The sequence below is a fragment of the Ictalurus punctatus genome, chromosome 11 (genome assembly GCF_001660625.3).
Source record: "Ictalurus punctatus breed USDA103 chromosome 11, Coco_2.0, whole genome shotgun sequence".
Lineage (NCBI taxonomy): Eukaryota > Metazoa > Chordata > Actinopteri > Siluriformes > Ictaluridae > Ictalurus > Ictalurus punctatus.
In genome coordinates, this window is record NC_030426.2 from 12,361,199 (window position 1) to 12,384,007 (window position 22,809).

The 22,809-nt window shown below is 38.2% G+C and overlaps 1 protein-coding gene across 1 annotated transcript in view; it reads left to right on the forward strand.

Annotated features, from left to right (window-relative positions):
- tex264a (testis expressed 264, ER-phagy receptor a) overlaps positions 1–22,809 on the forward strand; it is an 81,880-nt gene that overhangs the window by 54,908 nt on the left and 4,163 nt on the right. Inside the window, exon 3 of the mRNA XM_017479879.3 lies at positions 17,116–17,287. Within this exon, the coding sequence (XP_017335368.1) occupies positions 17,116–17,287 (172 nt within the window). The remainder of the gene's footprint in view (positions 1–17,115; positions 17,288–22,809) is intronic.

A 22,809-nucleotide genomic window follows, 5' to 3' on the forward strand; every position in this document is an offset into this window, starting at 1 on the left:
CTTTCTTTTATTGAAAAGCAATAAAATACACCTAGTACACAAAAACCCTGTCTGTGTTTTGTTCTTGAATACAATTTGCGCCCCCCTTCCGATCTCTCCCCCCGGTTGAGAACCACTGTCTTAAGGTTTTTCAGCATTTATATTGTTCTGGTCAGGAATGTAGTTTAACTTGTTTGTAGTCGTGATGTGAAAGGAGTGTTGAGCATTTATAAACAACAGCTGCTTATTTGCATCTTCTACTTCATTTCTGATTCTTTATGAAGCCAATATACTGCATAATAACACACATAATATTATTTTAGAGCTCTGAATGAGGCAGCAGACGGTTGTGTGATGGTGTGAACGGTTCTATTGGACAGATGGACTGAAGAACATGACTGGTGTTTGGGTAAAACAAAATTTCTGTAAGAAAAAAAACAGGTTTATGTGCATACAAGTTAGTGACGTCGCATAATATGTTCCACAGATTTTAACCAATCATGAACAATATGTGAATTAAAGAATGATGTGGTATCTAGAACCTTTTACCAACACAACCTGCATGTTAAATCACATTAGTGATGAATGAAATTATGACTGTTATATTTGAACCAATTTGGATGATTTTAAATAAATATAAATCAGTGCTTTGTTACTGAAATCCCACTCATGTTTGCCTGTGATAAATGTGAGCTGTTTACTAGTACCGGTATCTGTTTTGCACTTGGTATATGAGAGCGCAGTAGGACACAGAGACATTTCCTACTTTGCATATTAATGCATATTCATAGATCTGTCTTTAGAATTTTTTTAATAATTATTTTTTAATAATAATGTATTATTATACAATGGTTTAAAATGACACATTGATGGGAACTTTAAAGGAGTTCAGTTTAATAAAGGTCAGCTGAAGAGATGAGGTGAGGTGAAGAAACGAAAACAGAAAAACTGCATAATAACCTGACAGAATGGCAGCAATCCATGCAAGCGTGGAAAGTCTGAGCAAAACGCCCTACAATCTTCTGGATATCAGAGAGAGCTGCATGCACTCAAAGCCTCACAGCACCAGAGCCGAGAGAGCGGCCCGTATGGATAAGGAATGAAACATGTTTAGAGCGATGTGAAAAGAGCTAATGAACAACAATGAGTCACTAACAACTGAACCATTATTCTGCACTCCTTGACAGTTTCTGAAAACATGGAGGTCTGCATATTTTAATAATCACTCGTAGTGGTACAGATCAAATAGAAAGGTACAAAATGGCAGTTAAATAACTGGTCCACTAAACAGCTGGATGCTTGTATTTATGGACTGGCAAGTTTCAGATCCTAATGAGACTGTAATGAGTTCTTTATCAAAGGCACCTGAAGGGTAAATCCACTAAGCCTTTAGTTTACAGCCTTCAGGCAACAATTGTGGAATAGTGCTACAGGTGACTAATCAGATGAATAAATAATTAGATAATTAAATACATACAGTACAATCAAAAGACGAATACTCTGAAAAGAGACAAAAGCTTCATATGTAAAATGTAACATATAAAATGTCTTTTTGGTGCAAATTCCATTTCTTTCTCATCCTCTTTATGTCCTAATAGTATATAAACATTAGCAGTCAGCTGTTTTTTTTGTGTGTGTGTGTCATTCCGGTGTGGTGCTGCCTCACAGCTCCAGGGTCCCCGTTTATGATCGTGAGCTCGGGTCACTGTCTGTGAAGAGTTTTCCTGTTATACCCATATCTTTGCAAGTTTCCCCCCTAGGTAACTTGCTCCTAGGTATGAAGGAGTGTGTGAGTGTGTGTGCAAGGTGTCCTGTGATTCAGGGTGTATTCCTGCTTCTTGCCATGTTTCCGAGGATGAGCAGAATGAATCTGATACTGAAGTAAGGAATAATTGATGACAGGCCCTCGAATTATTAGGAAAATAAATATTACGCATCCCATCTGTTCTGTTGCTAATTCCAAAACATCATTTTCGACCTAGTAACAGAGGCTTGAGCCACTGATATGCAGTTATTGGAGAGAGAGAGATATCGATCTTTTTTTTTTTTTTTTTTTGTAGGGCAAAAATATAAAGGTTACAATTATTATGTACGTTAATGGCATAAAATAAAAGAAAATACAACAAGACAAATTAGAAATGTGTAAATAAGTGAGTGTGTAGGATTGTCCAGTGAGATGTGATCAGAGCAGTAGTTGGGTTCTGAGCATGTACAGCTTATGAATGAATTTCGCTGCAACAGGTGCGTGACTCCGCCCCAGTAGCACCAGCATTTTCGTTTGTTTCTGATCGGTTGAAAAACTGTGTTAAGTGCCTAGAGAATTTTGTGTTACGAAAGGTATTACAGTGATGGAGAAATTGTGCCTCTGTCTCTGTAATCGGTCAAGACCTGACTGGAACTACTTTAGCTGTATAATTTCGCACCTCAGGATGTCTGTCAGCCAATCAGAATCGAGAATTCACCAGCGTTGTGGTATAAAGTTAAATAATGCTTTTTTTTTATGTTAGAGTATATTAAATGAGCCCAGGTCTAACAAAAAAAAAAATGTATTCATTCCATGTCAAAGAGTGCTGAGAGTTTTATTTTGTAGTGTGTGGACTTTTCTGCACCACATATTAAGACTTGGTCACAGTTCAGTCATGTGCACCCACTGCAATTTAATGAGTAATGTGTTCTGATTAATAAAATATTCAAGTATCAGTATTTAGTTGTTCAGAGTAACAGCTGAAGTTTTTTCATCCACCTGAAGAGAACTTTATATTGTCTCAGCTAGAAAAGTGAATATGACAGGAAGAAGCACATAAACACTGACTACGTTTACATGGACAACAATAATCTAATTATTGACCTTATTCTGAATAAGACAATATTGTGATTAAGGTGTTTACATGAGTTGCTTTTAGAATACTCCTTTCATGTTCCCGTTTTACATGTTCTAGAACATTTTAACAGCACACGTCATTACATCCCCATGCCACGCTGTCCGACGTTCCCTCCAGAATTTCACGCATCAACATACACTTCGTCTTCGTTAAGGTACCGTACAGGCACTATGTTCCATCATCATTTTATCATCACCCAATTTATCACCATTTAGTGCTTGTTAGCTGATGCACTCGGTTCTGTAGAGCATCAAAAAAGGTTCTTGGTAACAAAAGCAGAACCCTTGTTGTTGCCATGTAGAAGCACTCTTTAAAGAACCATATACAACAGATCCCATGTAGATCAAAAGGATCAGTGCTATCAACAACCGTTTTCTTAATAAATAAAATAGAATTTTTATTGGCAGCCCATTCGCGATGATATGTTTTACGTGGAATGTGCCATTAAATAATTGCTATTATTGTTAATGTTATTACCCAGATGAAGATTATTTAATAATAATACATTTTTAAAATACTGCTAAAAACATGCCTGTATTTGTACAGGGCTAGATCAGGGAGTTGTTTACTAGATATTTCCTGTTACTGCTGTTCTGTCCCAGAATTTCACATAGAAAGCTAGAATGTAGGTTGGGAAGATGAGATGTAGTAGTAGTAGTAATAATAATAATAATAATAATAATAATAATAATAATAATAATAATAACATAGCCATCCTAGATGATGCATATGTCTCGGTGAAAGGGGTAAAAATAAAAAGCAAATACAAGGACCTTGAGATTGAGATTTCCGTATGTGGAACACCAGGGCTTGTGTAATTGTGGTTGTAGTCAGAGCTCTAGGCACTGCTCGACTGATTCTCTTAGAAATGCATCAATGAACTGCCAAGCAACGCAAATGCATTACTAGTGCATTACTTGGTACAGCCCACGTTCTTCCAAAAGTCCTTACTATCGCACAGTAAAAACCTAAGGAGTTTGGTGGACTCTCGTTATACTGCCAGCAAAAGCTGAGTAATCAAAAAGGAATAATAATAATAACAAAACCATCAATAATAATAATAATAATAATAATAATAATAATAATAATAATAATTAGATCTTCAAACTTTATTGAGCATTGGTCAGAGTTGTGGTGGATCCAGAGCCTATCCTGGGACACATATGCATCCTGGATGATATGCCATGCACACACACATTCATACAATAATTAAAAGAAAGAAGGAAAAAAATACTACTACTACTACTACTACTACTACTAATAATAATAATAAAAACCCTAAGCACTAATGCTTTGACCTATAAAAAATTGAATAAAACTCATGCATTGGTGACTCATGTCACGGCCATAAATAGATTTTTCCTTAGAACCTTAAAGGTTACTTGTACTCCCAAGTCTTTAACAAGGCTCACTAAGCTGGTAGTAACCTGCTGCATGCCCTAGTTATGATGATACAGACTGTTAATTCAAAGCTCCATCAGTATCTTTACATTTCTTTCTATTTTTTTTTCTTGGCCAAAGATCAAAACCTACAAATAGAACAACACAAGTAATTATAAAACTATCATTACAACTTGAATAGCAGAACTATTTGCTATAAATCTGTCAGCACACAGACTTTAGTTCAAACCCAAGAACCTTTTCTTAACATTTTAACATTAAACGTTATTAAAACTACATATATTAATTAACATTAACAGTAACGGAGGACCGCCACCATGTAGCGAAGTATGATTAAAAATTTACTTGAGTAAGTATCATATCACAGCAAACCATTGACTACATTTCCCATCCAGAACGGTGGCCTACAAACATGGCCACCATGGACTGCAATTCCCAGAACACTCACATTCACTCTAATCACGTACACCTGCATCCAATTCACAGCACTCACAACCACGCTATGTAAGAGACTGTTCAAACACTTAGTCCTTGTGAAGTATTACGCTCAGTTGCTTAGTCTCTGTCATATTTCCAAGCCTTACCTCGTGTTTGCTTTTCTGGTTATGGACTTTGTTTACCCTGTTGTCCTCGATTCTCTGTTCTGCGTAGTTTTGCCTGTTTCACTGATCGTTTAACACTAGCCTGCCTTGGACTTGGACTGTTTTCTGCCTGATCCTTTGTCCTTCGTTTTGTTTTATTAACCTGCCATACCTGCATTTGCTTCCATCTCAGCCTCCATAACATGACCGTAAGAGTATAAGTATGGCCGTTTAAACCTACTTTAAAAAGTAAAAGTATGCAACGAGGTATATGTAGCGTGTTACTACCCACATCTGTGTACAAGTCTGTAAGGTAAAGATGTGCTTTTGAAGAAAGTTGACCTTTTGAAAAGACTACAGTATTCAGACTGTCTTTCCTAGAGCATGAAAATATGTAAATTCATAAAAATCTGTTTAGCGGAAAGAGTTAAGTGGTGGCAGGTGATATTTTTTCAGACTTCGAAACAGAGCTGCAGCAGGAGGAATTGAAAAAAGATTTGTGATTTTTTCAGAATCAGAGAAACATGTGAGTGTAGATGTATTCTGATCAGCTTCTCTGTAGACTCAGGAGCCTCCATTTACATTGAGTGTCCACAGTTACCGTTCATTAGTAGCTTTATACTGATCACTGTAGACACATATAAACTGTTCCCACATCCACATGCCCACTCGCTCACATGCATCTATCTCCCCACACACCGTTCTTTACTGTCACCATTTCTATAAATTAGTCCAGTCCAATTTACAGCACATGCCTCCTGTGTGAGGATTTTTTTTCTGTTAAGAATCGCCCTAAGGGAGGTGCGCATGTGGTTCGGACATGCCCGCACGGACGCAACATAAAGGTGCGATGATGACAGCTAAAAATACATCACTCCTGTGTAGCGAGTGACAGTGAGGGACAGTCACAATTGAACACTCCTGGAAGTGAGAAATGGAGTTTGCTGCTGTTCTCACAGATCTGTGTGATGAGCGTGTGCGTGTGTCTGCCGAGAGCGGCATATGGGAGTATAGGCTAGGGAGAAAGGGCTTGTGGGACTGTCAGCGACTGTCACCATGAGGAGTGTTTGTATTAAATCCTGTGTCTGCGTTTTGCCTGGGGATCCTTGTGAAAAATGGTCAGGCTAAGAATAGACACCGATATCTTTTCAGTTGCCGGCGACGTTGTGTAGAAATGAGGATGAATAGATAGTGTCTGAGGCTGGAGGATAAAAGTTTTCCACTTGTGGCTAAAATGCTCCCATTGCCATCCCTTACATCCCAAATATCTCTGCCTTTCATTCTTTTTATGTCTTTTTTTTTTCCTCCTCTCCTTTTCTGTCTCTCTGTCTGTCCATTTACTGTCTCTCATATCGTTGTGTGGCCCCTCAGCTCAGTAGCTGTTCCAAGAGAGCTAGAGCTCATTGTCATAGTCGACCTTCAGGAAGCAGATGTGCCAGCTGTTTTTGGCCTGTTCAGTCATTCTATATTTATGACGCTCATCTCTGGCTCAAAATGTCACAGAGCAAGCTTAATCATTTTTATCACACTATGAATCTGAATATAATACAACATCATTGTTTTCACTGCATTGCATCTGTCTAGGAACAAATTCATCATAGTTCTCATTCTCAACACAGCATATACGTATGTCTGTCTGTCTGTCTGTCTGTCTGCATGTCTCCTTATCTCAGCTGTCAGATTGAACCAGTCTGGCCACTGGGCTGCTCACTGGATGTGGTCTGTTTTTTGTTTTTCGTTTGTCTCTGTGATCTTCAGAGACCTCTGTGCAAAACAATTCCAGGAGATCAGCAGTTTGTAAAATAGTCACACCAGTCTGTCTGCTGTCTGCCACCAATAACCATGCTATGGTCAAGATCACTGATCACAAGATCACATTTATACAGTGCGCTCCATTAATATTGGCACCCTTGGTAAATATGAGCAAAGAAGGCTGTGAAAAATTGTCTTTATTGTTTAACCTTTTTATCTTTTCTTCAAAAATTCATGGATATCAAACAATTGAAAACACAGGTTTATCCAATTTTTTTTTATCTTTGTTAAATACAGATGTGCGACAATTATTGGCACCCTTTTAGTCAATACTTTGTGCTACCTCCCTTTGCCAAGATAACAGCTCTGAGTCTTCTCCTATAATGTCTGATGAGGTTGGAGAATACATGTCAAGGGATCTGAGACCATTCCTCCAAACAGAATCTCTCCAGATCCTTCAAATTACGAGGTCCACACTGGTGGACTCTCCTCTACAGTTCATCCCACAGGTTTTCTATGGGGTTCAAGTCAGCGGACTGGGATGGTCATGGCAGGACCTTGATTTTGTGGTCAGTAAACCATTTTTGTGTTGATTTTGATGTATGTTTTGGATCATTGTCCTGCTGGAAGATCAAACCCTGGTCCATTTTAAGCTTTCTTACAGAGGCAGTCAGGTTTTCATTTAATATCTGTTGACATTTGATAGAGTCCATGATGCCATGTATCCTAACAAAATGTCCAGGTCCATTGGCAGAAAAACAGCCCCAAAACATTAAAGAGTCTCCACCATATTTAACCGTGGGCATGAGGTACTTTTCCATATGGCTACCTCTCTGTGTGTGCTAAAACCACCTTTGGTGTTTTTTTTGTTTTTTTTTTTGCCAAAAAGCTCTATTTTTGTTTCATCTGACCATAGAACCCGATCCCATTTGAAGTTCCAGTAGTGTCTGGCAAACTGAAGACACTTGAGTTTGTTTTTGGATGAGAGTAGAGGTTTTTTCTTGAAACCCTTCCAAACAACTTGTGGTGAAGTAGGTGACTTCAGATTGTAGTTTTGGAGACTTTCTGACCCCAAGACACAACTAACTTCTGCAATTCTGCAGCTGTGATCCTTGGAGATTTTTTGCCCAGTCAGTCCATCCTCTTCACAGTGCGTTGAGACAATATAGACAATTCAACAATTCCAGGTTGATTCATAACATTTCCAGTTGACTGGAACTTCTCATTTATTGCCCTGATGGTGAAAATGGGCATTTTCAATGCTTGTGCTATTTCCTTCTAAATTTCCAACTTTGATCTGGTGTCTGAGTATACCCTATCTGAACGGTTAAACTTCCGCCAGGAATTGTTTTTTTCTAAACAGCTATTATATACAGCATGGTTGTAGGCAAGTGCTAAGTGTCCTACTGTGAGCTTAAGGAGTTAACAAATATCTATGACTGGACAGCATCTCTGATCACCAGGAGAGATTTCACCCCTCCCACCCAGACTGCAGGGCCAGCTATGCTCTGCTGGACTCGTGGTCATGGATGCTGCAATGTCATTTAAACTTATCTCTTGACAAGAGGGATATATTCTGTATACCATATACTAAATATTCTACCATATATTCACTATCTATTCTAATATGACTGCTTATACCACAGCACTGTTGAAAACTAAGTCAATTCTAATTGGTCGGAAGGTGATGATTAATTTTCTATCATAGCATGGATCAGTCAGCATTTCTGGCTGCAAGGTTTATACTGTACTAATGCACTCTTCTAATACCGTATCGTTTCTGTAGTAACCACTTACACCGAGACTTGTATTTAAAAACCATTTGTAATCATTGATATGGTGAAGGTTTCTCTGAGGAAAGGAAGGAAGGAGGGTGGAGTCACAGTTTTGTAACATTCAGCGATAACGTGTTACCTTTAGTTAGTTTTCCGACAAAGAGGTATTTTGCGGTTTCTCACTAATTGATTTATTAGTTATTTATTACACCCATTGGTGATGATTTTTTAAAAATTCTATTCTTAACAATGTGTTACTACACTGTTTATTGCTCTTACCGTGCTTGCTTTATTACGGACATTTTTTGACACTTTATCATAGTACATATAATGACTGTACTATATCCATTATGAATAAAGATGAATAAAATTCTCCTTTAAGTATTTTAAAGTACAATATGAAATTGCAGTCTACAGTATGTGGGTTTTTTTTTTTTTTTGCCTCTAATGCAAATAATTGATGTTTTTTTTCCCTAGTATCATATATAGTGATCAACTGGTGAATGACAGTCAGTCTTACTTCATTGCTTCGTACACAATCACCCAGATGCACTAAATGTGGATTATGTAAAATGTGGATCAGACAGGGATTGAAGGCTTACTGGCACTTACCTGGCTCTGCACTCCTTCTGTTTCGGGGCAGTCACATGCATGGAGCAGCTGTTGGGGAGAACATAGTCACGACATGTCTCTTGGGGCCTCTCTCTCTCTCTCTCTCTCTCTCTCGCTCTCTTTCAGTCAAAATCCCTCTTCTTTTTCCTCGTTCCTACTTACTATGTTAATCTCTCAGTCCTCCCTCATCTCTCTTTTTAATCTGTACCTCTTTTGTGTCACTCCTTCTGTCTTGTGAATCCCTCATGATCATTTTTTCTCACTGCTCCTCTCTCTCTCTCTCTCTCACACACATAAAGGAATTTAAATGAATTGTTTTCCAGAGCATTTTTGCCAAATTCAACTCTCCTGCACGTCGATTCTTAATGAAATTTCCAATTATCCTGATGCAGGATGCTGCTGCGCCAGACTATAAAAACCATTTCCTATCCCGAAGGGAACATCTAATTACGTTTCCTCACGTTGCTAATTGATAAAGAACAGTCAGTTTTGGCTTGCTGTTCTTTAGCATGTGTGTTTTCCCCCTTCCTCTCGCCAATTTTCTAATGATTTGATTTGTCAGTTGTCTTTTCCCTATGATCTGACAGCATTATGTTGCTACAGCATGCTGATTTGTGGAGGCTACTGACCTCTTTGGCTCGTTGTACTGTGAATGCAATAAGAATGTGAATTCTTGATAGCTTGATTGTCTTCTGCATGTCATGTATATCATTTTAAGCAGTGGTTAAACACTGCATAATCCTGATATTTCTTACATTTTTATAGAGTATGCCTGGATGGGTTCTCTCCATTCAAATGTCATTGTTTAGGAAATCTAAGAATGAGACATTCAACATTAAACTCACTGGGAAGTTAGCCACTACTCTTCTGCACCTGTATATGGTAATGATTTATATTCATTTATATTCACACTATTCAGTGTCACCCAGAAGAGGATGGGTTTCTTTTTCAGTCTTGTTTCTGTCATGGTTTCTTTGTGTCATCTCTTGAAGTTCTTCCTTGCATCTCTGGATTGCTCAATAGGGATCTAAATCTACATCCAGATTTCTATTAAGCTGCTTTGTGATACTGTCATTGTAAGTCCTATAGAAATAAATGTAATTACATTTACAGGTGTATTGTGTCATGTTCGGTAGAGGCACTAGAATAATCGTGGTTATTTTACCTAGGCATTTACCTTTGGGACATTTGCAGATGGTGAAGAAAGAGATTTTAAACTGTCTTTTTACTCTTTCCATCTGTTTGCTTGATTCCTCTCTTTTGTTTATCTCATCTCCCAAACTAAGATCTGTTTCGGCGACAACACACTCATGCTGTCAGGTCTGAGTGAGAGGTAATGATACCCAGCAAACTCTGAGATAGTAATTAAAGGCTGAAGTTGGTTATGGTAACAGCCTCCACACTCCCTTTCTTTCATTTGTCTCACTCTCTTTTACTCTCTTTTGGTTTTTCAAATCTTAAATTATTTGACATTTCAAATTATCATGGGGACATGACACAAAAACTGCATATTAACTAAAGCCGCACTGTCAGATTTTTTTTTTGTTAAAATTGGGTTAAGTGCTTGGGGTTAGCCTTTCTTCAAATTCTGACAGCAATCAATCAGTAATATATGCTCAGAGAAGAACTCCAGTACCTCTGACTGTGCCTGGCTCAAATCCGAAGAAGTGAAGAAAAAAAAAAAAAGAAGTCACATTTGGCCTGAATGTGTTAACTCGTAGAACATTAAATCATCCATGCATGCCTGTGAATCATTTTGTGTGTACACTGTGCTCAGTGGGCAGGAAGTGCAAACATACTAGAAGGAAAAGACCGCGGTAGACTAATGCAAGAAATCATAATAAGAGAATAAAGGAGTGCCAGGAGATTTAGACCGTTCAAGAGCTCAGAGTATGCGCTGGATAAATATCGGTGTTGCTTTGCATTCGTAAAGACAGCTGAGGGCAGTAAAGGACATTAAACTTACAAATGCATTGATAGTTATTGGTATTGGGTATCGGTATGATACTTTGACACAAAAGTCTCATACCATATGATATTATGTGACACAAGCATGGTGTACATTGTCACGCAAATGAACAGACGACACAAAATGCCAGCGATCTGGACATTTTTAATGATTAGTGATCAAAGCAGACTTTACTCTGCGAAAATTTCAAGGGGAGGAACTAGAGAATCTTCCTGCAATATAAGTAACCTGATGAACATCTTAAACATAAAACTCAGCACAAGGTGTTCAGTGCTAGCAGTACACAGTACAAAATAACAGCCTTTACCCAATATATTGTTTCTGCACAATAAAGCATACAAATGTAACTCTAGTACTGTAACTCTAGTTGATTCAAGCTAACTGTTTGCCAAGTGGTGGCTTGGCAGGAGGCAGTGGTGGTTAAGACTCTGGGTTATTGATCGGTAGGTCAGGGGTTCAAGCTGCCACTGTTGGGCCCTTGAGAAAGGCCCTTAACCCTTTCTGCTGCAGCGGTGCTGTATCATGGTTGATCCTGCACTCTGACCCCAACTTCCTGAAATTCTGGGGTAAGCAAAGAAAAGAATTTCACTGTGCTGTAGTGTGTATGTGATTAATAAAGACTCATTATCATTTAAAATCAATGAGCTAATGTTATAAAGAACTATTCTGGTAGCACGTGCACTTTTCATAGAAGCTGTGTAAGCTAATTAATAACTGAGTCAAAAAAATAAAATGTTCCATTAAATCTCTGACTAATACTAAGTAGGTTATTCATGTTAATATTAGTATCTGTATCAACGAATACCAAAAAACATGTAATAGTACTCTGTCTGAAAAAACTGTTAATACTTAAAGGCATATATACACTCACTGCTGTTTGGAACATTATAGTGTACAAATACTGAATAGGGTCTCCCTTTGCTTTCAAAACAACCTCAATTCTTCATGGCATGGCTTCCACAAGATGTTTGAAACATTCCTTTGAGATTCTGGTTCATGATGACATGATTGCATCAAACAATTCCTGCAGATTTTACAGGTGCACTTTCATGCTGTGAATCTCCTGTTCTAGCTTTCAGAAATGGAACCCGATGTGCCTCAAGGTTCAGTGTTGTGCATTCTGAGATGTGATTGCTTATCACCACAGTTGTACACAGTGGTTATCTGAGTAACTGTAGCCTATCTGTCAGGTTGAACCAGTCTGGCCATTCTCCATTGATCTCTCTCATCAACAAGGCTTTTCCATCCGCAGAACTGCTGCCCAGTAGTTTTTTCTTTATTGCACCATTCTGAGTAAACACTAGATACTGTTGTGTGTGAAAATCCCAGGAGATCAGCAGTTATAGAAATAATAAAAACCAGCCCATCTGGCACATGCCACAGTCAAAATCACTGAGATCACACTTATTCCCTATTCTGGTGGTTGATATGAACATTACCTGAAGCTGTTTGCCCATATCTGCATGATTTTATACACTGCACTGCTGCGACGCGACTGGATGATTAGATGATGAATTGCATGAATGAGTAGGTGTACAGGTGTTCCTAATAAAGTGCTCAGTGAGTGTAAATAGCCCTGCAGTGTAGTTCCTGCTAACATGTGAGCTAGCTAGATAATCCTACACATATCTATAATGTTTTGTAATATTAATGTTTGCCAATCCGTGAGACTCTGAGAGACTTTCAACTTTTCTTCATACTAGCAAAGTTGATGATGACATGAACACATTTTTCCCCAAGTGTGTCACTGCTTGCTTTACTAAAACAACCACTTCCCATGTCTTTTCCGCTTTTTGTTGTTTTTGTTTAAGCAACATGTGTGAATGTTTGGGGTTTGGGGGGGCTGTGGACTAATGCCTGGAGGGAGGCTGTGGAAGCTGGTTTCTTTCTTTTTCTTTAGCTAGTTATTTTCCATTAAGCTTTAGCTAAGGCATAAAACGTGCAGTGTAAAGTAAGTTGCAGTAACTTTTACAGTACCTCCACCCTGACCACAACCATCTAGTCATCCAGTTGCCATAGTAAATAGTGCTGATGAGAGTACAGTAATGTGAAGAGCACAGCGAGCTTCTCCTGCCTGCTTTCCACCCTGTGGCTGTGTTTCATTACAGCCTGATTACACTCCCAGTGCTGCCTAAGTGGAGTCATGCTCTTTGGCTTAGCTAACTTGTGGCCTGGAGCCATGACAGAAGGATGAGGCTCCTCTAATGAGAAGGCCAGGGAGGAAAATGAAGAATTCTCTCAGCATAATTAAAATCGCTCATGCCAGAAGCATAGGTCCAATTACAACAGACATGGTTAATCAAGCAGATGTTTGTTTATTTCCTTTTTCTGAGCAGATGATTTATTTGAGTTGAGACTGCTGCATGCACTGACAACACTGGCACAGGCAACCTTGTTCATCATATGGATCGGACAAACTGCATGAGGAAAGTTTCATTAAAATGTATATTTAATGCAGAGTTTACTGAAGTTTATTCTTGTGTATTATAAAAAGATTTTCATTTCAAGTTCATGGGCTCCCAAGTGGTGCAACAACAATGTGATTCTATCATCAGGAGATGAGTTTTAATCCCGACCATGCCGGGTTCATCACTGGCTAGGAGTCTAAAAGAGTGTCAATTGCCCTGAAAGATGAGACTTTCCTTTCTCACCTGTCAGTCAGAATGATGCTGGCCAATCACGGCATCAGTGAGTACAAATACAGTATCTCACAAAAGTGAGTACACCCCTCACATTTTTGTAAATATTTGATTATATATTTTCATGTGACAACACTGAAGAAATGACATTTTACTACAATGTAAAGAGGGTTAAGGCAGTGGTAGAAAATAATGGTGACCACACAAAATATTGACACTTTGGGCCCAATTTGGACATTTACACTTAGGGGTGTACTGACTTTTGTTGCCAGCTGTTTAGACATTGATGGCTGTGTGTTGAGTTATTTTGAGGGGACAGCAAATTTACACTGTTACACAAGCTGTACACTCATTACTTTACATTGTAGCAAAGTGTCATTTCTTCAGTGCTGTCACATGAAAATATATAATCAAATATTTACATAAATGTGAGGGGTGTACTCACTTTTGTGAGATACTGCATATTGAATAGTGTATAATTCCCCAGGATTAAGCCTAGTTGTTAATTAAAAGACTCCTTAAAATTGTACAATCTCTAATACACTTACCAAGTCAGGGATAGATATAGCATAATATAGATTTAAATGATAAGACTTCCAAGCCAAAGAGTAATCTTATCCCAGGAGTGAACAAGGGTTTAACTTCAGTTTAATGTTGTTTGTCAAAAGGAGCGACACTGATATTTTGGACTACATTAGTAAACATCCAGGGGCAGCACTAGCCATACAAATGCTCACTGACCGGAAGTGTGACTGATGATTTAGGTGAAATTCATTTTTTAGATCGCTTTCAAATGCAGCGGAGATCATTTTATTAACAGCCCAAAGATGAAAACCTATACCACTTTTATTCCAAGTGCTCCTAATGTTAATAGTTTTGGCATGTTCTGCCTTTCATTGCAAAATTCATCCATGTGACAAGACAGTAAAGTAATTTGTAAAATTAGAGGAAATTACATCAGCTCTACGCTCATATTCTCATGCTACCTAGATGGTATTGTTCTTAGAATATTGAATCTAATGAGTGCAGCAATTACAAGAAGTGGTATTCTGTTAATGTCCAATGTATATGTACTACAACCAGACTCAAGTTTGCACTACGGGTGTAGAAGTGTGTATGTTTTGGTAAAATAACTCATGTTATTGGTAATTGGATTACCAGCTGAGTCCTGCTCTGTGCGTGAACAGATAGTAATCTATATTAGAAATATATTGAGGGTCTTTCGGTTAATTAGGATATTATGATATTGCTCACCGTAGATCAGTGATGCATTTAGTAATCTGATGCAAATGAAGACAAGGTGGTTGTATGTTCTTCTATGTTGTACTGTATGTGCAGCTCTATTTTTGAAACGAGCTCATTATAACAGTGACACTGCCAGCCCTCATATAATTCTCGTCCTTTAACGTATTGGTAATTGGGTTTGTTGTACTTTATTTATGGCTTTCTACAGATAACTTCTTTCAAAGCTGTTGCGTTTTCCATTTGACATCTGTGAACTCTGAAGTGTCTCTCTGTCAGAGTATAATCCTTGCATATTGGATACTAAACAAACCTGTGCCTTAGAAGAAGAAAAAAAAACTTTTCTGTTTATCCAACTGCAAGATGTACAATAATAAATTAAGAGGATCTACAGGCAGTTTCACGATGTGGAACAAAGCTCATGGGTTTCATGCTATTGCATATAAACTCAACATCGAGCTTTAATTATATGTGAAACGCATTAATGTAAATGATGTACAGGAATACATGATTAACTTGGATTAACCTGAATGAATGCAAATCCAAAGATTTCATCAGTGCAATTATTTATTTCAATGTAGTGTAAATAATGTGGCCACGGTTGTGTGCAGAAAGAACTGATTAACATGGATTAAGCTGAGGAATGCTGATTTCAAGCTTTTCATCTCATTTTCATTAGAATTGTGATCAACATGAGCTCTGTTCATTTACTATCTGTGCCACTGTAAGGGCTTTTGTTTTTGCATGAAAGAATGAAGACAGAAATGGAGGCATGTTTACTACTCTCCTCTCTTTGCTCTTTCTCTCCTCTGTCAGGTTGTTGGGTTTTTTTTTTTTTGACACCTTTTCCTGTAGAGACGTGAGTGTGCGATGTATTGTCTTTGTCTACTTCTCTACTCTCTCTCCCGCCCCCACTCATTATCTCTCCTGCTTGGAGAAGATCCACTCTCATTTACATGCGGACCCCCGGGGGGGCGCACACTTTATCCGTAGCAGGCGGTTCATGCTGCACAGTACATAGTTCTTTCACAGAAGATTAGATTAAAAGCCATCAATCAGCTATAACTGGGTGTGAGATGTGGAGCTTGAGAGCTATGTATAACACCCTACCAGATAAGTGTTCCACCTCTATTCTCGTTTTTCCCTGCACTTCTCACTGTCCATCTCCTCATGCTCTGATACCTGACTCTTTTGTTCTGCTGAACTTCCCTCCCTCTTACCCTTTTTATTCCACTACCCTTTCATTGCCCATGTGATTTTGCCTGACATTGACAATGCGCCAGTCAGTTGAATTCGTTTTTTATAGCCTATTTCCTGACTGATAGTCATGTAACTGAAGTTGTATCAGCTCCAGATTTTCCAGCCCATTTGCACTTTTTCACAGCCACTCCGGTGATGTATAGAGGACGTGTCCTCTTTGTGGATCTAACATGAAATCTGAATATGCCTCCGATTCATGTTAGTAGCACTTGGGGAAACATTTTAGGATTATTTGAAATTTAGAATATTGCTAATAGATATAATAAATGCAGTAACATTCCCTTACATGTGTGACTTTTATTACAAATGAAGTATAGGCCTAAAATTCATGTTCTCTTGTTTGCACATGAACCTTTTGGACACAGTGTCCTGACGTGAATATTTGGAGGCGATTGTAATCAAGCGATCCGAAAACTACAAACTCATTCCTATTAAAGTCATTCTGTTTGTGCAGCAAGCCGGGCAAGACTCTCTGCTTGGCATGGCTTTCTCAGCATCGTGTTATTGCGGTTACTTGTGGTCTTCAACTTGACAAGGAAGCTTTGTTAAAGCAGCCTAATTGGTGTAAAGTCTGTGGGGTTGGTGAAGAAGCTGTGGCGCTGTCATAAGATCAGTGGATTTGATCAGTAAACTGTGAAGGAATATTAATGAGCTACAGCAAAGGGCTTTAGTACAGGGCCATCAAAAGAATTAATCAGCTTTAACTTATTAAAGGCTAACAGTCTGGTGTGGACGGTATTTTATAGACTGCATTTATTGTTTTGCTTAGTTTTTTTTTAAAAATAAAAATCTTTAGTGTATCATAGGTGAAGTTCAATTACTTATATCATTGCTTTTCTAATTTGCATTACATGTTGTCCAGATATTATCTTGTTGTCACTTTCCTATAACATATTGCACCATGCTATTTCATTCTATTGTATACTTGTATCTGGCTAGAATGATAGCGCTCTACTTTACGCAGTACAATAGTGATATATATATATCTGATTTTTGTTCTCTCTTCCTGTTTGTTTCCTTCAGGAACGAGGCCTGTCTGCATACCCGTTCATTGAGATCTGTAAAGGGGATATAATCCACTACATGTGCCCACTAGAGAACCAGGGCAGCTTCTTTGTGCCTGAACTCCTCGAGAAGCAAACAGAGGGAGAAGAGGAAACGGAGAATGACAAAGACGCTGATGACACACACACAGGTATGACACAGTAATGTCACAGGACCTGTGTCTCAGTGTTCAAGTTTGACGTTGTTGAGAAAGACAGATATGTCATCCTAATGTCGTTTCCATTCATATAGGATATGACATAATGATATCATTGTGACGAAGTAAAGAGACACGTAAACAAATAAGCATGCAGTGTGCCATGAACATGTATGACATGTACTGTTTAGCCAGAAATTGATACTAAACGGTCTTAGCAGGACTCAATTTTAATGCACCCGGTCTTTTTTGTTCTTTCCTTCTCATGTTGCATCAGTCAAGGTCTTTCTTTGAGCAGTTTTAAATCAGTCAGTGGTTCAGTAAACAGCGGTGTCTTTTAATACTCCAGGGCAGGTCAAAAGCTGTCTACTGGGTCAGATCACACATTTATGTGTCAGTGTGTATGTGTATGCTTGTGTTCTAAAATGAACCTCATTTATTTTTAAACCCTGGTTACACTATGAACCTACCCTGTGCAATTCATAGTATTTCTAGACAGAGATATGGGAGCTTTGCATACATCAGTTAATTAAAGCAATCAAGCAAAAATGTGTGAAAGTGATGGAAATTATGGACTTTGCATACACAGACAAATAGCTTTTTGCTCAGCACAATCTCACACGCTTATCAATTTATCATTCCATAACAACTAAGCAGTGAGTGAGTGAGTGAGTGTGTGTGTGTGTGTGTGTGTGTGTGTGTGTGCGCGCACATTTCTTAATTAGAGGCTTATCAATCACAGACGCTTAGCTGAAGCTGACAAGTGCAGGTTGTGAATCAGACTCCTTCATTTGGTAGATTGCAGAGCGGTTCAGCTCTCATTCTTCTCTGTGGAAATTTCAACTGTACAACATTGGATTTGCCCATTAACCCTTAAATGCTCGTACTTATATCTAACACAAATTGATCTACCATGATAGTTCAAAACTGACATTTTATTGTCTATACCAAAATAACAAAAATTAACTTGAATTTTTAACTATATTTCGATATTTGGTTTGTCACCGATTGTGTTGGAATATACAGACTCTATACCAACTGTTATAGCAATAGATACCTGTATTTCCAGGTATTGAGGTACTAAGGGATACTGGGATACTTTTTATTTGAATTAAAAAAAAAAAAAAACGTTATCCAACACCTATCACCAATGTGAAAAACTAATTGCCCCCTTTAACTTAAAATCTGGTTGTGCCATATGTAGCAGCAATAACTGCAACCAAACACTACCGATAACTGGAGATCAGTCTTTCACTTACTTCTAGGACTAGGATTTACTCCTATGCTTTGGATCATTGTCTTGCATAATCCAGTTGGGTTTGAGTTTCAATTTATGGACTGAAGACCGGAAATTCTCCTTTAGGTTATTCAAAAATTCATTTTTTCCCTCAATTATTGCAAGCTGCCCAGGGCTGCCAGGCCCTGAAGCAGCAAAGCATCCCCCACCATCACACTTCCACCACCATGCTTGACCGTACGTATGATGTTCTTTTTGTGGAATTCTGTGTTTGGTTTATACCAGATGTAACGGGACCCCTGTCTTCCAAACACTTCCACTTTCGACTGATCTTAATGATGTTCTGGGTTAGCAGTGGATTTTGCCTCACCACCCTTCCATGGATGCCATTTTTGCCCAGTGTCTTTCTAATAGTGGAACAGTGACCTTTATTGATGCAAGAGAGGCCTGTAGGTCCTTTGATCTTGTCCATGGGTCTTTTGTGTCTTGCTGGATGAGTAGTTGCTGTGCTCCTTGAGGAATTTTGGAAGGTCGTCCACTTCTGGGAAGGTTCACTACTGTGCTGAGTTTTCCCAATTGGAGATAATGGCTCTCACTGTGGTCCTTTGGAGTCCCAGAGCCTTTGAAATAGTTTTGTAACCCTTCAGAGACTGATGTATTTCAGTCACCTTCTTCGTCATCATTTCTGGAATTTCTTTTAATTTTGTGTGTCAATCGATAAGAACTTTTAACCATCTTCATGCTGTTGAAAAAGTATTTATGTGCTGATTTGATTGAACAGGGTTTGCAGTAATCAGGTTGTGTCTAGTCCAGCTGAACCCCATTATGAATGCAGTTTCATAAATTTGGGGAATTAGTAACTACAGAGGCAAATACATTTTTACCCAAGCCCAGTTAGTATTGGATAACTTTTTTTGCTTCAATAAATAACATCATCATTTAAAAATGGTATTTTGTGTTTACTAAGGTTGCCTTTGTTTTATCTTAGATTTAACAAAGTATGAGATTTAGTATGAGATATGCACAAAAACAGAATAAATCAGGATGGGGGCAAATACTTTATCACAGCACTGTAGTCATACGGTTTATTTCTGTAAGTAAACAGAACCCAAAGTGAACAGACTCAATCATTGTAGAAAACACTAAATTTCCTTTAAAATATACGTTTATATATACACGCAAAAAGGCTTGTTAAAGTGTCTGTATTGGTATTGGGATACTAGTTTTGGTATTACTAGCTACTGAATTGTGAAAAAAATCTCACCCATCCTAATTGCTTGGTAACAATATTCACATTCTGTAGACTGTGCATTGAGAGTGACTGACTTGTTGTAGAAGTTTGAATCCAACTGCAGTCTAGTTTTTCACTGATAGAGAACAAAAGATCACAAAAACACCTGGAACTGGCAATTATTCTTTGGACATATTCATAAGTTTCAGCACATAAAGCTGCACAGACTGAGGTAACTAGTGGCATCGTTAGCATTTAACTGTGATATACATTTTAGAGTTCTATTTTGGTCCCTGGGAGAGATGATAATGAGATCCTTACAGCCACAGTATAGAAGTTGTTTTGTCAGTAAAGTCTAACTGCACCATTATGTAACATTAGTCAATGCATACAGTCAATACTTATAGTTATTTTAATGGTATTATGGGCAGATGTATTTAACTTAAGCTTGTACATAATTAATATAAACATATAGTTACTTAAAATATATTTTAAAACATTGCGCCAAAAGCATAAGCGTTGCATATGACCTCTTAATATACATGTTTGTATTAAAGGTGTAATTATGCAGCAGTTAAGTAACACCACGTGCATCCCCTTGTAATTAGACAGGTTTTTAAATGATGGTTATCAGGTAAGCCAAGAGAATATTGCCATCAGCATTACTATACGACGTTCCCTACAGTCTTCTCCTGTAATGCTTGATGAGATTGGAGAATACAAAACAATCTAAGACTCCTGAATACAGAATCACTCCTGAACTCTCTTGTGGACTCTCGTCATTAGCTCAACCCGCAAGAAAAAAAAAGCTTCATTCTCTGGTCAATGAACCATTTTTGTGTGGATTTGGATGTATGTTTGGGATCATTGTCCTGCTGGAAGATCCAACCATGACCCAGCTGTAGCTGCTCGGCAGAGGCAGCCATGGAGTCCATGATCCCATGTATCCTAGCAAAGTTCCCAGAACCTTTGGAAGACCCCCCATCTCAAAAACTTCCCCCCATCTCAAAATTTTTTGTATTATTTGACCAGAGAACCTGGTTCATGTCAAAATTCCAGCAGCGTCCAGCACACTCCAGGTGCTTATGTTTTTAATTAGTTGAAAAAAAAAAGACTTTCTTCTGGCACATCTTCCAAATGGTTGGTTAATACGGAGGTGTCATCTAATTGTACAATATGCCAATGTAATTGTACAATTTGCATGTAAAATGCTATCACCATCTGCAAATCTCTAACCATGATCCTCTTTACAGTTCGTAGCAGTAAAATACACTTGCGTCGTCTTCCAGGCAGATTAATTCCAACTCTGGTTGTTGTAAACCTCTTATTTATTTTCTTAATTAAAGAATTGATTAAGAAATAAATAAGTTGTTTATTTATTTCACTTCAATTTTTTTTTCATAAAATGTTTTTGACGTCCCTGACATGTGAATACTGTTGCAGGTTTGTCAGTTTAGGTTTAATCTGTTATGTCCCTGTTGTCACTGTTTCATATCGCAAAACCATAAGAAATAAAGCTATCATATCTGATTTGGATGCATACACATATTGCTTAGTAACAGAAATAGTAAATTAAAAGATTTTTCTTGCCTTCCAAATGACACATAATAACTGCCAATTCTACTCTTTAAATAATTATAAAGTAATTATGATTAGTACAGAATAATTTCAGGTCTCTTTGTATGCACATTACTGTGTAAATACTAAATTGTAGGCTTAATGGGCTTTCAGAAGATCTATACAGGATTTTGCGCTTGTAGTAAAGTTCAACCGGGTGCTGAAAACAGAGACTAATTCATTTTTAAATGAAGTCAATGTTCCAGGCTTTCATATCTGGACAGAAAAACTTGGTATGTGGACAAAAGGCTACATTTTATTGAAGAATGTCTGAGCATTCAGTTAACACCATTGCAATTTTAGCTAACATGCATAGAAGTTTTTTTTTTATATATATATATACACTTCTCTTTCACACTGATTCCCAGAAGTATTAGATGGTACATAACACTGATTCTTAAGGGGAAAAAAACTTCTGAAACCTGAAAGTTGAAGGATTTACCTTTCAGCATGCCTGATGTTGCCAGAGTAAAAACATTTACAGAACAAAAAGCTGATCATCCTAGTTTAGCCCCGTGAGGGCCCTGACCTTAATCTGAATGAAAATGAATGAAAGCCTGTGGAGGGACTTGAGGAGCTCAGTCCCCTGATAGTCTACTTGCAATTTGAATGAGCTCCAATAGTTTTGCAAAGAAGAATGTCCGAAAGTTCAAGTATGCCCCAGATACTTCTGCCAGAGACCTACCTCAAGACGTCAGTATCTAAAGATTTCATTGTGGTATGAAGCATGAGTTAATTAAATTACTTTTTAATTGATTTCATACAAATGTGAGACCTTTTGTGAGCTTAGTGACTCTCAATCCCTGGTGTCGTTCTTTCTGAACACTTTCGACAGAATCTCTGGCAGGTCAGGAGCTGTCCAGCGCTGAAACTGATAATGAGAATGAGCATGGCTTATTAACATGAGCCAAAAAGATTAAGCAAGATAAAGAGAGCTGGAGACTTGGGGACACTCTTTTGGCATCACACCCTAGTCCCCAGTGACCTTTTGCAGATGTGACAATGATATTTTGAGCTTGTTGTCCAAGCTGTGAACAAAGCTGTCTGCTGTGCTTGGGCCCTCAAGAGGACCATGGCTGCAGAACAAGTGCAGGCAACTCACAAGAGCTGAACAACCCAATTTAATTCAGTCTCATGGCTGAAATGTTCCTCACAAAATTGGTCTTACACTGTAGTCTGAGTCCATGGCTTTTAAGTAGAAACTCAGGGTGAATGTAGAAGGGAGATTTAACCATTTTGTTCTGTTCACTGCTGTGGAGTGGATGTATGGTTCACAGGTCATATTGACTTTGGGCAGCTGAGATGGAATATTTCAAATGCCCAAATGTTTTTGGAGAACAGCAAAGACAGAAAACCACTTCTGCTACCAGCAGGTGTGTGTGATCAGGTATGAGTGTGAATTAGAATGGAGGTGTTGCAGCATAGAGTGAA